A 22,615-nucleotide genomic window follows, 5' to 3' on the forward strand; every position below is an offset into this window, starting at 1 on the left:
CTAAATAAATTCTGAACTTACCACACATGATTCCCAAGGCTGTGCTAAATACTGCCATATAACCAAAGTAAAATGATGTCTGAAACAAGCCATACATTCTGGGGAGACAGAAAGAACATAAAACACCCTCATCAGACGCGTCAGGTGTTCACTGTTTCTCAAGATAATTCTGGAGCCAGCAATTGGACGTTTTTGAAATGAAAAATTTATTATCTAAACAATAGAACAGTGGTGGCGAACCTAGGGCACGGGTGCCAGAGGTGGCACTCAGAGCCCTCTCTGTGGGCACTTGGCAGAGTGCCCCCCCCCCCACATCTAGGCTGGTCTGGGCCGCTGGGCTCGATTATTAGCATTAAACCTAAGACCTAGTTTTGGGGAAGCAGCGTAGGTAACCCTGTTAAGCGCTGTTAAACCCCACTGATTTTCATGTGAAGAACTAAAGCGTGATCCTTTACCTGGGAGTAAGCTCGGTTGCTGGCAATGGGGCTTGCTTTTGAGTAAACCTTCCTTGGGTCTTGATTCACCCGTTGGAAGACTTGAATTGATGCTTCAAAGCAAAGCCACCGACTACCACCAAGCTTACTCCTGAGTAACGCACGCCTCGGAGCTAACTGTTTTTTTCTAAACTAAAACCTCAGTATTCAGGTTAAATTGCCTTGTTGGCACTTTGCGATAAATAAGTGGGTTTTGGATTGCAGTTTGGGCCCTCGGTCTCGAAAAGGTTCGCCATCGCTGCCATAGAACATGCCAATGTCACAGGCTACTTACTTTGTCTTGAAAAAGTAGTAATAAAAGGAATACATGTAAACATAGATTGCAGTTGAAGCAGCGGATAGAAAACTCGTCCATTGCCTGAAGGGGGAAAAAAAAAGAAGAAACCAAAATCTCTGGATTAGGCAGAAAACTGGCAAACCATGCCGTTTCCCCGTGCCAAAGCGAGAATCTCTGCAAAACGCCATTAAAATGTGCATCTCTACTGCCTTTAATGAAAGGTAGCAGAAAGAGTTACTGAGATTTTATTTTCTTAACGCTGTTTTGAAAGGTGTCTTCGGATCCGGTTTCATGCAGTTCCATTTTTCCAGCCCCTGTCCCTTTCATATATATATATATTTTTAAATACTAGCATTGGAGACACTTCAATTAAATAGGCCAACATTTTTATCTAGCCCAGGGGGTGGGGAACCCTTTAACACTCAAAGAGCCGTTTGGACCCGTTTTCCATGGGAAAAGAAAACACTTGGAGCCACAAATAATTGTTGACATTTAAAATAAAGATAACACTGTATATATTGGGGTTTTTTACCTTTTACTCCGCTCATTCTGAGAGCCGCATGGATGCATCCCCCCTGCTGCCTGCAGGGCGGGCAAGGATGAGGCCAGCGGCTTGGCCTTGCCAGCCGCCGGGAAAGCACCCGTCCCGCTCCAATGGGGCAGGCGAGAGGGGAAGCCCATGGCGCGGCCCAGCCAGCCGCGGGCAGTTGGTGCGCCCGCCCTGCTGCCTGCAGGGCGGGCAAGGATGGGGCCGGCAGCTTGGCTCGTGGAGCCGCAGTCCAAGGGCAGAAGAGCCGCATGCGGCTCTCGAGCCGCAGGTTCCCTACCCCTGATCTAGCCTCTCTTGCTGGTTAACATTGCCCAATTAAAACACACATACTTACCACCTATAGTCCTCTGCATTTAGTAGGAAGTACGTACATACGATTGTCACACAAACTGTCACGATGCAGAGAATAACCAACACTAACATCATGAAGCCATAGACATAGTAGATTTTGTAAGCCCAGAAGGAGGTGAAAATGAAATACCTAAAGAAAAAGATTTTATTATAGAGACATATATCTTTCACTAGACCATGCTGATAAGCATCATCTAAGAGTACTAGTAAAGCTTGCTTATTTTTAGCCCAAAAAAACTCACATTTCAATAAAAATTGATCCAAATGGGAGAATCCCACCTAGGCAAACAATAACAGCTGGTTCCATAAACCTGAAAAGCAAACAGAATTGACAGAAGACAGAAACAAATGAAGTGCTTAATTGTGCAGCTCTTCTGTAACGCAGCGAAATAAAAGAGAATATCTTTGCTGATTTAAGATGTTTGCAGCAAGTTCTAAAAGGCTTCCAAACACCTCGGAGAGCCCCACACTGCTGGGATCCAGATATTTTCTTTGGGATTCTGCTATACTCTGTCTCACCAAAAGATCTCATCTGCTGCCACTTCCTGGACCTTCTTTGTTGTCCGCTTGGGTCCCAGGGCCCTCCAGTCTTCTGATTGGGTATTTCCGAAGATGGAGCAGAGGCACCGTCCAACCCCCAAAGGTGCCCGAGCAAGTGGAATCAGTGGCCAAACTTATTTGGGAGGTGAGTGCGGTGGAAGTGTGTTTCTCTATGTTTGTTCTGTGTCTCTTGGCTGCCTAGCTAGCGGTGGTTGGAAGAGAGGAGGATGAGGTGCACGGATGGGAGCGTGGAGTGAAATGACAAAATGGAATAACTTGGGGTGTTGGGGGAGTGATGGGCGGGTCCAGTGGTGGGATCCAAAAATGTTAGTAACAGGTTCCCATGGTGGTGGGATTCAAACTGTGGCGTAGCGCCAATGGGGATGGGCGAGGGCAAGCCTGACGGGGCATGGTCGGCCATTCGAGCCGGAGGCATTCCTGGGGCGGGGAAATCGAAGATGTCAATGCCATGAGGCGCAGGCTGCCACACACGCTGCTGTACCTCCTGCTAGACTGCTTCAAGTTCTGTGCGCTACTGCTGAGAGGAGGGGCGTAACTAAGGCAAAAATCACGTGGCAAAATCACGTGACAAAATAACCCTTCGGGGGTAGGGCAGTATATAAAACCGAATAATAAATAAATAAATAAATTAGTAACCCCCTCTTGGCACACACAAATAATTAGTAACCTACTCTCAGGAACCTGTGAGAACCTGCTGGATCCCACCTCTGGGCGGGTCCCCAACCACTGCCATTCTTTGTCTATGCCTCATTACCAGTAAGGCCACTTTCTCGGTGTATTTCGTCCTCCATCTCTCCCCCCCTTTGTTCATCTCGGGGGCAGGACTTTCCCCTCAAGGATGGTTCCCCCCTTCAGCTTACCCTTACAATAACTGCAGAACCTAAGTTCACTAAGTACAGCTTTCTTGCTAGGGGGGCTTCACCTGCTGCATTTCTGCCTCCTACACCTTGGTCTTTGGGGCAGGGGAGGGTTGGAGTGGGTTTGGGAGGACTGATGCTGGGCCCAGCTCCCCGCCAGGTCTGCCTTGGTCTTTGGGGTGGGGTCTAAGTGCGGCCAAAAATACTTTGTACTGTGGAAGCATGCTACTTCTGTCTTACAACTACCTACTGTAATTAGACCTTTTTGTGAGTCAGGGTATAGCAAAGGTTTTTTGTCTAAGATGATTTCCAGAGCAATTAGTGCTCAGGACTCAAGTTCTAACCCATCAGCAAATCCATGCATTAAAGGAGGCAATTACTGCCAGCCCCAAAGCAAGATGGCGGCTCTAATTTTGCAAGAATTGACATTCCTCTTTGCCTCCTGTTCCTTGTTTCTAGCAGTGTTCAGTCTGACAACTGGACATGCCCTTAATACTTTGTTGCAGCAGAAAGCAGAAAGCTCTGGCTTATGAAAGAGCAGTTTCATGGGCAACACCACAAGCAAGTCTATTCCACCCCAAGCAACAACGTAAAGAAATTGCATTGAAACGTTACCATTTTTTCTCTGGGATGGGACGAGGAACAGCATTGACTCGACAAGGAAAGTTGGGCTGGCCAGAAAGATTCCGCCCAAGTATTGTGCCAACGAGGTTCAAGGGAAGAATAACGAAGAAGCAGATGCAACATACAGCCACCTGTAAACTCACAGTCACACGAGAAGAGAGGATATAAAATGCATCCAGAATTAAGCATAAACTTCAATGTTCTTGCTAGCAATTTTAGGCATAACGGTCAGGGGGATGCTATCGAGGTGATTGAGATACATTCCCAGAACTGTGCAACTGTTTAAAATGACAAATTGCTGCTGCTAGAAAGATATATGTAACCAGCCTGCTATATGTATCCACTGCCATCTGTGCATTCTTTCCCTGGTCTTTACTTTATGGCTTCACATGCTTTGTAGACAACTAGGCTTCCCCTGGTACTCCTGTCCCATGGGAACGGTGTGACATCCGTTATCTCATAGGGCAGGAAGCCAGGTGGCTTTCTCTTGCTATCTGCCGCCGACCTTGGGGCACCTTAGCTCCAAACACTGTTTTTCACAAACTCTTGGGAAAACTGGAAGGGGTTCTCTACGGGGGATAAAGGGGACTGTGCATGCCAGCTTCATCAGAACTGGCTTTGCCAAGTGTGGCTTCAATGCCTATTCAATAAACGCTATGGATCAAAACTTCAGAGTCCATCTTTTGGCTTAGGGTTGCAAGACCTAACAATAACATAGGAGGAAAACAGCAAAGTGTGCTTCAGAGGGAATAAAACCAAAACCAAACCCATAAAACTATCTGAAAATTCCCCAAACTTCATTTTAAAAGTAATTTAAGTAACAAAGCTCTCTGTTCCCTTGCAGTTTATCGCAGCTAAATCATGAAAGAAGCATAACGATGCATGCAATTACACACAATTTCTTTTCCTATGCCTTGTAGATATATTCCTAACATTAATTATTTCTTGTGGAAATTTATGTGGGGTTCCTTAGAACCACTTTAAAGATGATGAGGCTCCAATTTAAGGGAGGGCAATTTGGTTTCCCAGGTCTTCATTTATATCATCAAGCATAGTTTCCTGAATTTATTTTTTGCGCCGTTACTGAATTGATTCAATATTTCACTGTGTTCAAATGTATTTTTTTGTTTGTTTGGTACCTTCACCAAATATTTATTCACATGTTCACAGTCTTTACCATCTTCTTTATACAGCCAGGTAAAAATTTCTCTATCTGTTGGTATACTCTTCTCTGGGTCTAACTGGTAGGCTATTATTACAAGAAAATGTAGTCCAGAAGTTGTTTTTCTATAAGCTGTTTATATGGTATTAGTTGTTTTTACAGTGTTAGGATATTCATTGTTATTTCACTAAGTGTTGTTGTATTGCCGCCCTGAGCCCTTCGGGAATGGGCGAGGTAGAAATTCAATAAATAAATAAATAAACACCCGCCAAACTACTAAACTACTCACCATTGTCCCAAAGGGGATGGCCCTGGATGCGTGGTAATAGATGGCAATGAAGTTAATGAAGAACGCCGTGCCGCACACCATGGCAGGAATCAAGAATGCCCCAATGAACATCTGCTTTATCCACCGCCTTCCTGTGGGCAGAAACAGTGCAGTCTAGTTGAGACTCAGAACTCTGTGGCACCAAGCCCGTCTCATTTCAAACAAAACGAAACACAACACAGGTTGTGGGATTATTGAGAAGCCGCAAGACCCCAGCCAATGGATGCTGGAGGCCGAAAGCAATATAGCGACAGCGGCGGAATCAAAGAACCGAAAAGAACCAATCTGCAAAGGTAAGAAAGCCTATTGTTGTTATTGATATTGTTATGTCAATTAGGTAAGTGCTGCATGGACATTAACATATGTACCGCTGAATCAAGCTCGGTTTTCGATTCAGCAGGCTCAGCCAGAGAGCTAACCGAGGCTTGAAATGAAGTGTCGGAGCCACTTTACCTTCCAGTATTAGAGGATCCCGTGTGAATGTGGCTCCATTCTTAACCTTCTAATAACCACAGTTGCCAGACACATTTTGAAAGATAAACAATACAAGCAACTGGGCATCAGTTACACAAACAGCTTCCCTATCAAGTTAGAAGGCTCACAATAAGCTTCTGCCTCTAGTGGAAAGGCACCGCTCCCGGCTTTAAGTTGCTCTGTAGCCATATATCAGTGATGGCGAACGTTTTCGAGACCGAGTGCCCAAATTGCAACCCAAAACCCACTTATTTATCGCAAAGTCCCAATACGGAAATTTAACCTGAATACTGAGGTTTTAGTTTAGAAAAATGGTTGGCTCCGAGGCGTCCGTTACTCGGGAGTAAGCTTGGTGGTAGTGGGTGGCTTTGCTTTGAAGCAACCGTGCAACTCTTCCAATGGGTGAATCACGACCCTAGGAGGGTTTACTCAGAAGCAAGCCCCATTGCCAGCAACCGAGCTTACTGTCAAGTAAAGGATCATGCTTTAGTTCTTTGCATGAAAATCAGTGGGGCTTAACAGCACTTAACAGGGTTGCCTACACTGCTTCCCCAAAACTAGGTCTTAGGTTTAATGCTAATAATCGAGCCCAGAGGCCCAGGCCAGCCTAGATGTGTGTGTGTTGGGGGGGGGGGACTTTGTTTGCATGTGCCCACAGAGAGGGCTCTGAGTGCCACCTCTGGCACCCGTGCCATAGGTTCGCCACCACTGCCATATATGAATAAAATGCCTCCAGTCCTAGGTGGCATTGCATTACATTACACTACAGATGCAACAGCCTCAACAGGCGGAAGCAAGAGATCTGCCAAACCAGCAATTGCCCTTCTCCTTTTTTTCTCACAACAACTCTGGGAGGAAAGTGGATCCAGTGACTGACCTGCAGTGACTGCCCTGGAATCTCCCTAACCCTAGCACCGTGGTGGCAAACCTTTGGCACTCCAGATGTTATGGACTACAATTCCCATCAGCCCCTTCCAGCATGGCCAATTGACCATGCTGACAGGGGCTGATGGGAATTGTAGTCCATATCATCTGGAGTGCCAAAGGTTCGCCACCACTGTCCTAGCATAAGGGTGTCCAACCTATGGTGCTCCAGATGTTCATGGACTACAATTCCCATCAGCCCCAGCCAGCATGGCCAATCTGGAGCACCATAGCTGGGCCACCCCTGGCATAGGCCACCTGTCCTAGCCCAACACTTCAACAACTCTTTCCAATTGTTTCAACTGTTGTTGCTAACTGCCTTGGGGGTTCCATGTGCGGATGGAAAACCACACAGTATGTGGGATTAATAAGTGAATGTTTCTTCTAAAGGAGGAGGAAAGCTGCTGTTGGGGGGGGGAGGGGAGGAAGGTTTTCAGTAATCACAGGGCTAGCTGAGAGAACAATCCCCCCTGTCATCTATTTTGGGATAAACAAAAATCCTTCCTGATACTCTGTCTCTCAAACAAAAACTGTTCTCCCTCACTGTTAACAGTCCCATTTAAACGTCTGCCTCCTTCCTTAATTTTTTCATCCACCATGCTTTATTTGAAAAGATCAATTCCACTTTTCAGCCTAAATCTCCCAAAGCAGCCAATACAAAGATGCAAAAACCCACAGATACAACATCGAAGTCTATCGAATGCCTGCCAAAGCATAGAATACAATTACACACAGGGGAAGGAGAAGTCTATATTAAGAGAGCCAGCATGGTGTAGTGGTTAAGAGCAGGTGCACTCCAATCTGGGGAACCGGGGTGATTCCCTGCTCTGCCACTTGAGCTGTGGAGGCTCATCTGGTGAAGTAGATTAGCTTGTGTACTCCAACACACGCCAGCTGGGTGACCTTGGGCCAGTCACAGTTCTTCAGAGCTCTCTCAGCCCCACCCATCTCACAGGGTGTTTGTTGTGAGGGGGGGAAAGGAAAGGCCCTTTAAGTCTCCTACAGGAGAGAAAGGGGGGGATATAAATCTGTAAAAATACCTTGACCTGATAGCCATATCCACCTAACGGAAAGAATGGGAAGTCTGCACATGTGCTTATATTGCAAAAAGAAAAACAAACGAGCAAAAAACCAACAGTTTGGACACCAACCAGGGGTGGCCACAGCCACCCACAGTGTCACGTGCAAACAAAGCAATGGAGCAGGAAAGGAAGGGAATCTTCCGGCTCACCTAATCCATGGGCTTGGGTCTGGCTTGCCTTTACCTCACTGCACTTAGCAGCGGTGGAGAAGCAAGAAGGTTGGAGTTAAGAGCGGAGAGCAAAGCCAAAGCAGGGACTGGCAGAGGAGTCACACGTGGGCAGAAGCTGCGGCTGGTGTGGTACAGCCCAAAGCAGGCACCATTTCTCATGGTGCCCCCTTTGTTTAGTCACGTCTGCTAGTATATGAGAAAGACACTTCGTAACTGAAGCTTATTATGCATACGCTTAGTATTGTCTATACCAGGGGTCTGCAACCTGCGGTTCTCCAGATGTTCATGGACTACAAATCCCATCAGCCCCTGCCAACATGGCCAATCTAGAGCACCATAGGTTGACCACCCCTGGCAGGGGCTGATGGGAATTGTAGTCCATGAACATCTGGAGAGCCACAGGTTGCAGACCTCTGGTCTATACCAAGTTCCATTCATTTCCAAACCTGCTTATCCTTTAGTGGAAATACTGACGGCAACTGTTCAATGATTCCTGCCGTTTACAAGTGCGTGCTCCCTGGGGGAACGCCAAGGACCTTTGTATAATAGATGAGCTTTAGCAGTGGGTCCTGGCAGGTATAAAAACTTCTGGCTATTTTTTGTATTATGTAATGCTTTGTAACACTGTAACTTTGTGGTAAGTAATGCAGTTCATGCCTCTGCTTTTCAGAAATGCTTCGGTCTAGCACACAAGTGTCAAACTCGCAACCCTCCAGATGCTATGGACTACAGTTCCCACCATCAGCATGATGCTGGCAGGGGATGATGGGAACTGTAGTACACAACATCTGGAGGGCTGCGAGTTTGACACCTATGGTCTAGCAGATAAATTGGTGCCTGCTTAAAATGCTGGTCTAGCAGATGAATTTATACCTGCTTTAAAAAGATTCATTTGTATGTAAGTAACAAGATGTGGTTGTCTTGCTAAGATGAAGTAACCCTTGTTTATGTGTATTCACAAGGGAGGTTTTAACGTTCCTTTGTAATTTATTTATTCCTCACGGAAACACAAGCCTTGAAAAATATTGAGGCTCCAACTTGAATCCAGCCCACGGGCTAGCTTGTGTTGTTTATGTTAAGTGTATGGTTTTGTGTTTATGTACTTAGCCTGCGTCGCTTTGGTTAATATGTCCACATTGATAAAAAGCATTATTTGCAGTTTTAATTAAGATACTCACAGCCTGATATCATCTGCCTTTTTTGGAGCTGTAGGCTCAAGGTTGTTGTGGTACAATTTTTGCCAATTTGTGTTTTTCTTCAGCATTATATTGTGGCCATAATGTTAATTTGTTCTGAAACATATTTAAGGTATTCGTGCAACAAACAGACATCTGCTTTGGCACAAAATTATCATAAACACACCCCAGGAAATGCTTACTGGTGTGGCTAATCCCATAAAGTCAACAGCAGAACTGGGGAGCAAGACACAGCTCTTCCCCAAGCAGCTACAAGAGTTGCAGCAATACAAACATTTTTTTAAAAAATACCAAAAAACACAGGTTACCTCCTTGTCTGGCATAGAGACTCCCTCCGAAGTAGCCATTCACTGGGGATGTTGCAGCGTAAACAAAAATAGCGGTACTTAGCATCGATCCTCTCCTAAAATGAAAGACATGTCGTTTTGGCTACACAGATGACTGCCTATCATTAAAAGCTATGCAACAAGCATCTATCAAGAGAGGGGAAAAACCCAGCTCACTTTTAGATAAGAACAAACAACCTGCTGGCAAGGAGGGGGCAATACAGTACCCCTTACTGAGAAAAAAAAACTGCTTCCAAATTCGATAAGTAGTACTAGCCCACTACAATTAATTATACATTGTTGGGAAGAAAATGTCAAAATGAAACCTTTGCCCGACTCAGATTCCAATATCTTAATTATCTTAACAATTCAAGATTTGCAGAGTGGATTTTTTTTTTCACAGTCTTGTACAGCACACTCGATTGGGTTTGCAAAACCACCCCGGCAAAATAGGCTGTCCTTTGAATTTCATTCTGAAAAATGGCCACCCACCAAGCCTGCAGAGGAAAACACACACTGCAGAACTACTTAGATGACCTAACGAATAAAGGAGTTCTTTCTTTTCTTTGTAAAGGACAAATTCACAGCGCATTGCAGTTCATATATAATTACTTGATACTGAGGATGACCTTTTGCTCCTGTTTAATGCCTCGTCATGATGTGATCTTCATAAGCTGAATCATACGCTAATTACAGATGTTGATCAAAGGACATGGGCATTTATCTTTCACCTCGTGAAGAGCACAGTTTGAATAAGGCGCTAATCGACTCAAATTTTGTTCGATTCCCCACTCATCCACATGAGCGACAAACTCTTATCTGGTGAACCCATTTGCTTCCCCACTCCTACATTCCTGCTGGGTGACCTTGGGCCAGCCACCATTCCCACTGAACTCTCTCAACCCCACCTACCTCACCAGGGGTCTGTGAGAGAGAGAGGAAGGGAAAGGAGACCGTAAGCAGCCTTGCCAGCATGGCCTATTGCCCCACACGTGTCCTCTGATCAGCGGAGGCAAATCTACTGATGACCCCTGGTCCCCTGTGGGGCAACTGGCCTCGACTAGGATTGCAGCGTTTACGGCTCTGGCCCCACACTGGTGGAGCAAGCTACCTTCTTCTATCAGGGCCCTACAGGCCCTTCCAGGACTTGAAAGAGTTCCGCAGGACCTGAAAAACAGAGCTGTTCTACCAAATGTTTGGTTGAGGCCGTAGCCTCCACATAACACAATTGGACTCCGCATAACATCAGTCGGTCTCTCCTCAGGAAAAGGGGGGGAGGGTTGTGAGGAATGCCACCGGATATAGGTTAGTGTACTGTATTTTAATGTATTTTATCAATATATTTATGTATTTTATTTAATGCATCTTATTAATGTATTTTATGGTACCATATTTATTTTAATCTGTATTTTAATGTATTTTATTAATGTATTTTGTTTAATCTTGAATATAAGTTGCTCTGAGCCCTATGGGGGACAGCGGCATATAAGTTTGATAAAAGAAATAAAAGAAGCAAGTCACGAAAATGCTCCCCACCAGACACTGAAACCATGAAACTAAGGCCCCTTCCACACTCGCAAAATAATGCGTTTTCAAACCACTTTCACAACTGTTTGCAAGTGGATTTTGCTATTCCGCACAGCTTCAAAGAGCACTGAAAGCAGGTTGAAAGTGCATTATTCTGCATGTGCAGAATGAGCCTAAATGAAATGTTATGGTTTGGGGCCTTTTCAAAATTTGTTCTCAAGGACATTGTGCCATGAAAGCATATCAGACCTGTGCAAGGGGGAATCGCCCATCGTGTGGGTGCACGTGTCGGGGTGGGGTGGGGAGGCACAAAGAACAATTGCCCTCCTCTCTTTGGTCCCTCAGTAAAAGTCACATTTGAAAACTCTGTTTCAAAAGCACATAAGACGGCCCAAGATGTATTCAAACGAGATAAAGGTGTCAAGTGATACTCACTCTGTATATAAATCTTCCAGCATGGCCACAATGATCACGATGAAAGAAACGGCAAAGATTTGGCAGCCGGACCCAATAAGTGATGAAAATATTAAAGGGTGACTGGAGGGTCTGAAGACATCTCCGTGGACCTGCTTCCAACCATACTCGTCACCTAAATCTCTGTCCTGCACAAACACAATGGTTTATAATTAAGAGCTACCAAAAAAAAAAGAAGGAAAGGGAGGGCTTCCAAGTGGTGGCGAACCTTTGGCACTCCAGATGTTATGGACTACAATTCCCATCAGCCCCTGACAGCATGGCTAATTGGCCATGCTGGCAGGGGCTGATGGGAATTGTAGTCCATAACATCTGGAGTGCCAAGGGTTCGCCACCACTGGACTCTATCAGGTAGCCATTCTGCAACCACAATCACCGTCTTGAAAGCTGGTTCTAGCAAACTGATGTCTGAGGATGCCTATGAGGGATGCCAGGCAAAAGCGTCCACCGAAAAAATGCTACTGTCATAGAGTGGGTAAGGTACCAACCTGCGTGTCTAAATGCAGAAAGGTCCCAGGTTAGAGCTTTACACTCATACTTCTGCCTTTCCACTGATGAGAGAACCAAGGATTTTGGCGAGAATACAATCTTGTGCTCCCCGTGGCTTATACACACCGTGAACATACACACGCGTGGGGGTTGCCTTCCTGCTGACTCCGGCCCTTGATCCGTCACGATCAAAGACAACTGCTCACCAGGGTCTCAGGCACAGAAGGGTCTTTCACTTCACTGGGAACCAAACCTGGGACATTCTGCATGGTCATGGCCACTCCCATAGCAGCAAGGAAGATCAGTCTGCCCCCCCACCCCCGCCCCAGGTCAGTACATAAAGAGACAGAGGGAGCTTGCTCCTCCTCCACCGCCACCACCACCACCCCCAGTCCCTCTGGACTTCAGAAGCAAGGAGAAAGCAGTACAGTACAGTAAACCTATATTAGGCATAAATAATTCTGCATACAGTATGTTTGTATGATAAACAGCAATGCAACGAGGAATCCAGTACACTAAGTTAGGATGAATTATACACAAACTTTCTGGAGACCTGTTGTGATATCCATATGTTAGTTAAAACCGATTTGAATGACTTCTCATGTTTATCGCAATGACTCGAGCCTCAGACATTAAATCAATGTAATTTAGATGATTTGATACGTCGAGGGACACATTTTAGTACCGTCTTTGAGATATCACTTCCGCTAGATATGTCGCGACCCCAAAGGTTATCTCAGAAGATGCATCACTAAGTAAATACTTCACTACATAAGCGGAAGGCAAATTTGTTTTAGCTTTAATAATCGGGATTATATAGTGACTACGTAATGCAGAAAGGAGAAAGCACAGGATGGGAAAACAGGGGCTTGCTGAAAGATGCCCCCCCCCCCCCCTTCCTGGCAAGAATGTGTTTGGGAAGATTGCAGCCAGTTTTTATTGAGCATACGCATTTTTAAGCTGCCTATCAGATGAAGAGCACACCCCTATTCTGGCCTTAAACATGTCAATGCCATGGGCTTTCCCAGGCACAAACCATGGAGACACTGCACAACATAAGGCTAACTCCCTGTGCTACACAACAGGTGTCTCTTCTGTACACTGAGCAGGCTAGGGGTGGGGCACACCTCCCAGAAGGAAAGAAAATGTAGCCAAACTGAAGCCAGGACTAAGCAGGAAAGAGTTGGGCCCACAACTAAAATATTCCGCTTTGTTCACTAGCGTTTCCACACCCGGGGCTGTGACCCACAAAAGTGAAAGCTAATCTGTTCTGCCAGCTGGGGAGAAAAGACTGATGTGAACTAAGCTGGTGACGTAGAGATCCACAAACACTTTACAACGAGCTAACAAGATTCTCCTTACCATATCATCCATTTCTTCTTCTTTGCTGTAGCGAGCGTAATCTTTTCTCAACGTCCTCATTAAAATCATAGACACCAAGCCCACCAGGAAGATAACCATCATGAAGGAGTTGAAGATGGAAAACCAGTGAATCTACAATTAAAAAAGGGGAACCGAACTTATTAAACATGTTTGCTTTTCCCTCAAGAAGCAAAAAAGGCAGTCAAACGTAGCTAGCTGACTCAATATTCCTTGTGAGGAACACAATTCTGGGGAAGGTTCTCATTTGGTGACAAGAGAAAGATTTCATTCTAATGGCAGCGGTTCCTGACTTTGGAACAAATTACATTTGGCTTATCGGTTGCTGCAGCACAGTCGGTGCAGCAGATGTGCTCTTGGTCTGAGCAGTTGAAAGGCGGCAGCAACCAGCAGTTCTCCTGTGTTAGCATATTTGAGAGTCCATCTTATAGAGCAGAGTGTTGTGCTTGGATAAGGGAGGCCTCCGTTCATATTCTTGTTCAGGCACTGAGCTCCAAGTAAGCTGCTGTGTCTCTCTCTTGTTTGATCCCAGGTGGCAAACCTATGGCACCCAGATGCCATACTCTATGGCAGGGACTGATGGGAATTGTAGCCCATGAACATCTGATGTGCCATAGGTTTGCCACCACTGGTCTAATCTATACAGTGTAAAATGTGTGTGTGTATGGGTGTGGGGAAGACATATTAACCCTCTGAGCACTGCTTTGAGGTCTTGGTAGCAAGAGAAGAAGAAGAATTTGGATTTATATCCCCCCTTTCTCTCCTGCAGGAGACTCAAAGGGGCTGACAATCTCCTTGCCCTTCCCCCCTCACAACAAACACCCTGTGAGGTGGGTGAGGCTGAGAGAGCTCCGAGAAGCTGTGACTAGCCCAAGGTCACCCAGCTGGCGTGTGTGGGAGTGTACAGGCTAATCTGAATTCCCCAGAAAAGCCTCCACAGCTCAGGTGGCAGAGCTGGGAATCAAACCCAGTTCCTCCAGATTAGATACACGAGCTCTTAACCTCCTACGCCACTGCTGCTCCTTTGAGGAGGACTGTCTGCTCCTTTGAGGAGGACTGTCAAGGGCGCAAGCACCTGGGGGGTCACTTGGATCTTCCTGCCCCAAAAGTAAGAGTTACTTTCTAGCCACTTGGCTCTTTGCCGTCTCAGTTCCTCCTGGGCACCTCCTGGCAGCAGGCTGTAAGATGGGAAGACACTATCCCATTTCAGCCAGATTCCCGGATAGAACCAAGAGCACGTGCACTCTGCACTGGGAGCTTGACGGCCCTTCTCCAGCCACCTGCCTTCTGCCAGCTAACAGTTTGTGTCTGATTCTAGCAGCTAAACATGGTTTAGACCACAGGTGTCAAACGCGCGGCCCTCCAGATGTTATGGACTACAGTTCCCATCATCCCGGGGATGATGGGAACTGTAGTCCACCACATCTGGAGGGGCACGAGTTTGACACCTATGGTTTAGACAAAAAAACAACAACAACCCTGCCCTATTCGTCTGCAGTTAAGTTAGCATCCAGATTGGGACTGAGAGAGGTTTCTTGTTTTCAAAAGTTCTGCCTGTTGTGTCTATATTTGCATTCAGCTTAAATCAGGGGTGTTCAAACTATGGCCCTCCAGATGTTCAAGGACTACAATTCCTATCAGCCTCTGACAGCATGGCTAAGTGGCAGGGCTGATGGGAATTGTAGTCCATGAACATCTGGAGGGCCATAGTTTGAACATCCCTGGCTTAAATCATGTCATCACTATAATAAGTTGTGCTCTCTTGTAATTACCAGATTTCAAGAACCCAGGCTCCTTAATGGCTGGCTGAGCTCTGGTTTCCAGCTTCGGGGCACAGCTGGAATCTGGCAAGCCAGAAGGGACCCTGGCCTTAGGGAACTTCCCAACACAACGTACACAGGAGCAGCAATGGCGTAGGAGGTTAAGAGCCTGCATCTAATCTTGAGGAACTAATGATTCCCAGGCCTGTCAGCCTGAGCTGTGGAGGCCTATCTGGGGGATGCCGATTGGCCTGTACACTCCAACACACTCCAGCTGGGTGACCCACAATACAGCTGGAGCCTCAGCCCCTGGCACCTACCCTACAGGGCGCTTTGTTGTGAGGGGGAAGGGCAAGAGGATTGTCAGCCCCTTTGAGTCTCCTGCAGGAGAGAAAGGGGGGATATAAATCCAAACTCCTCCTCTTCTTCTTCTTCTACCTCACGCTTCTACCACATAAGTAAATCGGGTAACTTATAAACCATATTCTTAACATTTATTATTAGTCGTTTAGTTCTGGTAACTGAGGACGCCCCACAAGGGTTCCCCAGGGTTTTATTTTCAATCAAACGATTTCCTTGCTCTTTAATATGGGTTTCTGTGCTAAAATAATGTTGGCTTTTTCTTTCACCAATTCATGAGACGAGTTTCCTCTTCTTCTTCTTTTTCCATTTAGCCTCTTAACATTCATTGGAAGGAGAGTTGAGGACTGACCAGCGGGGGATGAGCGGGAGGCCTGCCACATTCAGGCTGGGAAATTCCTTGAAATCTGGGGGTGGGGCTTGATGAGGGCAGGGACCTCGGTGGGGCGCAAGACCAGAGATTCCCCCCCTCCAAAGCAGCCATTTTCTCCAGAGAAACTGATCTCTGTAATCTGGAGATGAGCTCCAGGCCTACCTGGCAGACCAGCATCCTTCACTGGGATTATTTTGAAGGATTCAATTCTTTTAAAATGTTATTGCACCTCTGTTTTAAGTTTCCAGCCAGAGGTGGGGTCCAGCAGGTTCTCACCAGTTCCCGAGAGGGGGTGGCTAATGATTGGTGTGTGCCGAGAGGGGGTTACTCAGTCACAAGCCTTTATTGGCATAAAATAAACATACAAAATCAGCATACAAAATTTGCCCATTATTGCTCACAATTATAGACACTGGTACTGAAATACTAAATACTAAAATATATACATGGTCCCTTCTGTAACTATAGGACATCTCTTCCAGCTAAGTTGCTAACTCAATTTAAACGCCATCGGATACTGACAGAAGCTAGAAAAATTACTGCTGGCTATATGTGGTCATAATACATAGACATTGGTTGGTATTCATCTAGACTTACGTCTATTATTGTTAGCAGAAATTTTGCTACATTCTCACACACTGTGGGATCCATGTTGTTCAAAAGCATAGGTATCTTAAGAGCATCAGTTAGATTGTTATACAGAAATGGGATAAGTGCAGATTGTGACATTCTGATTTTTGCAAACCTTACACAATGAAAGAGGGTATGATCGAGTGTCTCCACCTGACCCATATTGCATGGACATAGCCTCCTCTGAGGGGGTTACTGATGGGGTCCGCTTTTCCGCCTCCACGCCCTCGCCTCCCCGAGAGGCATCCTGCCTTTGAACGTGAAGGCTCCATATAACAATTGCGACTAATAAGGTCACTCCCTGAACTGGGTTAATCCCCTCCAGGTACTGCAATTCATTGATTCTCAGCCTTTCGTGCCTTTTATCTCACCGGTCTCTATCAAAGAACCTGTGTGTTTCACCATTGCTGTGTTTAGATTTGTGAGTTGGGGCATTTTCGATAATGTGATGATGATGATTTAGAAATGACCTGGTGCAAAAAAATTTTTTGGGGGTCGTGGTGGGGTGGCTGCATCCAACTCAGGTTTTGCCCAGGGCTCAGGTTTGCCTAGGTACGCCTCTGCCCCCTTTGCTGAGGGGGGGCTGGCGAGGGAACCTGTTACTAAAATTTTTGGATCCCACCACTGCCTCCAGCATTTTAGAAAGAAGCGATAAACTTTACACCTTCCTTAAGTGTTTTGATGTTATGTGGTTTTCTCTGAATTTAAAGCTAATCCACAGGAAACTCTCCATCTATACATAATTTCTTCATTTCTTAACCTGTCGGTAACACGTCTTATAGCCCAATCCAGACAGTGGAGGCGGGCGGGGACAGTGCTGCCGCCACGCTGCCCTGCTGCCTCCAGAGGGTTTTCCGGAGGCTTTGGAAGAAAACAGCAAAAACCCGCCCTGCCTCTAGAAAGCCCTCCACTGGGGCCCATGAACTGAAAAGGGTGGTGTAAGTCCAGGACTACAGCTGAACTGGCCACAACAGACTTCTCTCTGTGATACACCTCTGAAGATGCCAGCCACAGATGCAGGAGAAACATTAGGAACAAGATCGAGCAGACCACGGCCACACAGCCCGGAAAACCCACCACAACCAGTCTTCTCAGTTCATTCTAATTAAAGCCTGGACACAGAGTACCCAGTTGTCAGTGATATACTAGTCTTTAGGTTTTGACCAGCGGTGGAATTACTTAGATATAACAATCAGGTTCTCCAGATAGTTATGGACTGGTTTCTATCATCCCCTGCCAGCATGATGCTGGCAGGGGATGATGGGAACTGTAGTCCATAACATCTGGAGGGCCACGAGTTTGACACCTATGACTTAGATCATTATCTACAATGATGTACATAAATGTTAAAAGGAATTAAATTATGAAAAGGTACCCTGTGTTGAAAGAAAGATGGGTCAAGGTACTTGTCAAACCTGTCTTCAAACTTCACATCTGATTTTTTCCATTTTACCTAGAGAGAGAGAGAGAGAGAGACAAAGAGTTTTTCTTGAAAAACACGGAATATCTGTTTGCAAATCTACAGTGGGCCACTCTGAGGTAATTACTTCTAACTGACAGATTGAAACAGTCTACAACATCACACACTCTTCCCGATGAGCCTCATTCTCCATGCATCATACAGGACCACGTTTTCTCCAGGCCTCCGTCCCAGGCTTTTAAATCTTCAGCAGGGAGAGAACAGGTGTTTGTTTGCCTCCCACTCCACCTGCTTGCCATGGAACACTGAGAGGCAACTGACTCACGGCCGGAAACCACCGGGGCCATACGAGGTGGACTGACAAGCAGAGGAGGAGGAGGAGGAGTTTGGATTTATACCCCCCTTTCTCTCCTGCAAGGAGACTTAAAGGGGCTTACAATTTCCTTTCCCTTCCCCCCCCCCCCACAAGAAACACCCTGTGAGGTAGGTGGGGCTGAGAGAGCTCCAAAGAACTGTGACTTACCCAAGGTCACCCAGCTGGCATGTGTTGGAGTGCACAAGCTAATCTGGTTCCCCAGATAAGCCTCCACAGCTCAAGTGGCAGAGCAAGGAATCAAACCCAGGTCTCCAGATTAGAGTGCACCTGCTCTTCACCATTACACCACTGCTGATCATCCAAACGTGATGAAAATTCTGCTGTGTGCAATTTGCCCAGTGATTGTAATCAAAAAAGCCTTTTTTGGCCCTGCCCAACCCTCACAAATCCTAAGTAGTAATTTATCTACTTTGTGTATACCCTGTTTCCCCGAATATAAGACATCCCCGGAAAATAAGACGTAGTAGAGGTTTTGCTGAAGTGCGAAATATAAGGCATCCCCCAAAAGTAAGATGTAGCAAAGTTTTTGTTTGGAAGCATGCCCGACGAACAGAACATAGAAATATAAGACATCCCCTGAAAATAAGACATAGCGCATCTTTGGGAGCAAAAATTAATATAAGACACTGTCTTATATTCGGGGAAACACGGTAGTAGCGAGCAGATAACTGCAAGGAGCACAGTGATGAGGGCAGAATAAGCCAACCTCAGTCCATTGAAGAAGCTGCCCATTTACTCCTGCTGTTACCAAAGCTTGAAATTACATACAAATTTGAATTACTTACAGAGTAAGACATCTGGATCTTGGTGTTAGGAACCAGTTTAACTTTCCCTTCACTTGTCAGATTCACATCCACAATTCTATTTCCATTATAACCTATTTCAAGTTTTTTGTAGGTCCAGAGATAGTAATCTTCACCATTTTCATCTGCCTCTCCAACAATACCTGGGGGGGCGGGGGAGAGGTATGGTAAAATAATGTGCACAACTTCAGTATATTTGTGACCAAGCCCCTCGCCCCTTCAGAGCCTCTGAAAATGCCAGCCACAGATGCAGGCAAAATGTCAGGAGAAAATGCTACTGGAACACGGCCATACAACCCAGAAAACCCACAACATCCTAACAGTAATATAATTGTCCAGCAAAGGGACCCATGAGGTCTCGTGGGTGGGACAGGGAAATCTATTTATCCTACCCAGAGGTCCTTTACTTCTTCAGGTTCTCTTTTTCCTCTGTTTGCCTGCGCTCTCTCCCTACTTGCGTGCTGTTTCTCCCCACCTAATCTTACAACCCAGTTTCATGGCTCTCTGGGTCTTCCCCCAGCCATTCCCCCTACCTGTTCTTCTGTACTTCTAAGCGTTCCTTCTTCTTGACCCCCCACAGCCTTCTAATCACTGGTCTACACTGACCAAGGTGGGGAAGAAAGAACGGGGTGCTGCCCGGGGGGAGGGCGCTTCTTACATAATGTAGGATGGCTCCTGCAACATCCTCCATGTTCCTTTTGACTGGTGCTTTCATGAATGGCTAACACTGGCAAGTAATATTATCATCAATGGGTCAGCAGTAGCGTGGCCAGCCACTGCCTGGTACCTGGCAGGAGGGCAATAATGCATCCATGGCGTGATAATTTCGGGCCAAACCGAAAATGATGTCACGCCAATCTAGGGTTCAGCAGGAAAGCTAAGGTAGTAGAGATTGTTGAATGGTGGGGTGTGACAACACAGCCTGTCCAGTGGTGGGATCCAAAAATTTTAGTAACAGGTTCCCATGGTGGTGGGATTCAAACTGTGGTGTAGCGCCAATGGGGCTGGGTGGGGCACAACGGGGGCATGGCCGGGGATTCCTGGGCGGGGCATTCCTGGGCGGGGCTGTGGCAAGGACGCAGCCACTGCGCTGGTCCTTGGGCGGGAAACGAATGCACGCAGGCGCAGGCTGCCACGCACGCCGGTGCACCTCCTGCTAGCCTGCTTCAAGTTCTGCGTGCTACTGCTGAAAGGAGGGGTGTAACTAAGGCAAAAATCACGTGGCAGAATCACCCATTAGTAACCCCCTCTCGGCACACACAAATAATTAGTAACCTACTCTCGGGAACCTGTGAGAACCTGCTGGATCCCACCTCTGAGTCTGTCCTGGAAATGATGTCATACCAGCCACAAGGTGGTGATTCTTGTTGTATTTCACCTCTCCCACTGTAGCAGGAGACCTGACAGCCATAGCCAGCAGGGACTCCATGAGAATGACTGTCGCTGCTATGGCGGTTCTTGTATCTGATGGACCTTTTACTTTGCACATAGGAGGGAGCACAAGATCCTGACTTCACGATACTAGTGCAAGCCCTTATATCTAATAGTGGCTGGTGCAACTGGACCTTTGAATTTTATGGTCTGATATTGAGGACATCTAGCTATGGCAGTGATGGCGAACCTTTTTGAGACCGAGTGCCCAAATTGCAAACCAAAACCCACTTATTTATCGCAAAGTGCCAACACGGGGTAAATTTGAACCTTAGAATAACTGAGGGCTTTTAGCTTTAGAAAAAACAGGGTTGGTCTCCTAAGGCTAAGGGCTACTCAGGAGTAAGCTTGGTGGTAGTCAGTGGCTTTGCTTTGAAGCAACCATGCAACTCTTCCAATGGGTGAATCACAACCCTAAGAGGGTTTACTCAGAAGCAAGTCCCATTGACAGCAACTGAGCTTACTCCCAGGTAAAGGATCGTGCTTTAGTTCTTCGCATGAAAATCAGTGGGGTTTAACAGCGCTTAACAGGGTTACCTACACTGCTTCCCCAAAACTAGGTCTTAGGTTTAATGCTAATAATCAATCCCAGCGGCCCAGGCCAGCCTAGATGTGTGGGGGAGGGGGGGCGATTCTGTTTGCGCGTGCTCACAGAGAGGGCTCTGAGTGCCACCTCTGGCACCCGTGCCATAGGTTCGCCACCACTGAGCTATGGAATCTTCACCATGACCTTTGATCCTGAATCACTGGATGCTCTGATGGAGTTGCAAACTACACGTCTTCCTTCTCATACTTTTAAGAGGCTCGTGCCAATTGTAACAGCTGCTTCCACAGCAGAACGTGAGGCAAGGTGCAAGACTCAGCTAAACACCATGTCAAAGCAGGGACAGGGAAGGAGCCGCAGGCAGCATGGCAGTCTGGACTCCAGTTCTGCACAATTGAACGGTAAAGCAGATATTTCTTACCCCATATTGGCAGGTCATCTATGTACATCTGGTACCAGTAGTGATTTTTGATGGCATATACAAATGCATCCCTTGTTGGTTTATCCAATTCTCTTTCACAGTAGGTGGTCTGCATTACATCATCTGTGGGAATCAACCCAGTGCGTTAACAGGATATTCATGGAAGAAGGAACAACAGATCCTCATTCTCATCGCAATAAAGGGATCTAACAACCAAACATGACCCTCGCCTGTTTCAGTCGAAGACCGGCTGGCCGTTCTAAGTCGCTCTGTTTCCCCCAACAAAGCTTCAAAAATCCATGGGCAGGCCTCAAATGCTCAGGCACATGTCATTTTAACCAACTTTGTTTTTGATTTTAAACAGTCAAAATAACCCACCTTCCCATCAGCACAATTGCACAAATCCTTATCCTATACTTCCCTCCTCCTCCTCAGGCAGAAGCACCACACTTGATCAGTTAGATATAAAAGACAGAAATATGGAAGAAGGGAAAAAATTAAGGGGAAGGCCTCCCCAGTGTCAAGAGCAGTGAATGCAGAATGTGTTTCACCTTATCAGACCCTTTCTCCATCAAGAAGAAGACGACGACGATTTTGGATTTATATCCCCCCCTTCTCTCCTGTAAGGAGACTCAAAGAGCCTTACAATCTCCTTTCCCTTCCCGCCGCACAACAAACATCTTGTGAGGTGGTTGGGGCTGAGAGAGCTCCAAAGAACTGTGACGACTAGCCCAAGGTCACCCAGTTGGCATGTGCTGGAGTAGCACAGGCTAATCTGGTTCACCAGATAAGTCTCCACAGCTCAAGTGGCAAAGCAGGGAATCAAACCTGGTTCTCCAGATTAGAGTGCACCTGCTCTTAACCACTACACCACACTGGTTCTCACGGTCAGTATTGCCTACTTCGACTGACGGTGGCTCTCCCGGGCCTCCAGCAGGAGCCTTTCACAACACCCACCAGCAGAACCTTCTGACTGGAGATGCCAGTAATTGAACTTGGGACCTTCAGCGTGAGAGGAAGATGTTCAACCACTAAGCCTGCCCCATTTGGCTAAAAAGTTTTAAGCTTGTTCAGCCCTGCCTGGGACAAAGCCTCCCGGTTGGTTGGAGTTGGTTGGGGTTGGTTGGCTGGCTGGCTGGCTGGCTGGCTGACCTGCCAGCCAAGTTGAAGTTGACCTGGTGAGCTGCTGCCTGCTGCCCATGGGAAGGAGTAAGAGTCCTTCCCCACCCACCCCATTGGAAACACCTGCAG

General features: G+C 46.5%; 1 protein-coding gene across 1 annotated transcript in view; it reads right to left on the reverse strand.

Moving 5' to 3' along the window:
- Window positions 1-22,615, reverse strand: part of TM9SF3 (transmembrane 9 superfamily member 3) — a 40,046-nt gene that overhangs the window by 2,726 nt on the left and 14,705 nt on the right. Inside the window, exons 3-14 of the mRNA XM_048502628.1 lie at window positions 21,365-21,487; window positions 18,951-19,111; window positions 17,745-17,822; window positions 13,229-13,360; window positions 11,339-11,505; window positions 9,359-9,453; window positions 5,166-5,296; window positions 3,706-3,845; window positions 1,915-1,983; window positions 1,656-1,802; window positions 769-852; window positions 22-98 (exon numbers count right to left, since the gene is read on the reverse strand). Of these exons, the coding sequence (XP_048358585.1) occupies window positions 22-98; window positions 769-852; window positions 1,656-1,802; window positions 1,915-1,983; window positions 3,706-3,845; window positions 5,166-5,296; window positions 9,359-9,453; window positions 11,339-11,505; window positions 13,229-13,360; window positions 17,745-17,822; window positions 18,951-19,111; window positions 21,365-21,487 (1,404 nt within the window). The remainder of the gene's footprint in view (window positions 1-21; window positions 99-768; window positions 853-1,655; window positions 1,803-1,914; window positions 1,984-3,705; window positions 3,846-5,165; window positions 5,297-9,358; window positions 9,454-11,338; window positions 11,506-13,228; window positions 13,361-17,744; window positions 17,823-18,950; window positions 19,112-21,364; window positions 21,488-22,615) is intronic.

This window comes from Sphaerodactylus townsendi, linkage group LG07 (genome assembly GCF_021028975.2).
Source record: "Sphaerodactylus townsendi isolate TG3544 linkage group LG07, MPM_Stown_v2.3, whole genome shotgun sequence".
NCBI lineage: Eukaryota > Metazoa > Chordata > Lepidosauria > Squamata > Sphaerodactylidae > Sphaerodactylus > Sphaerodactylus townsendi.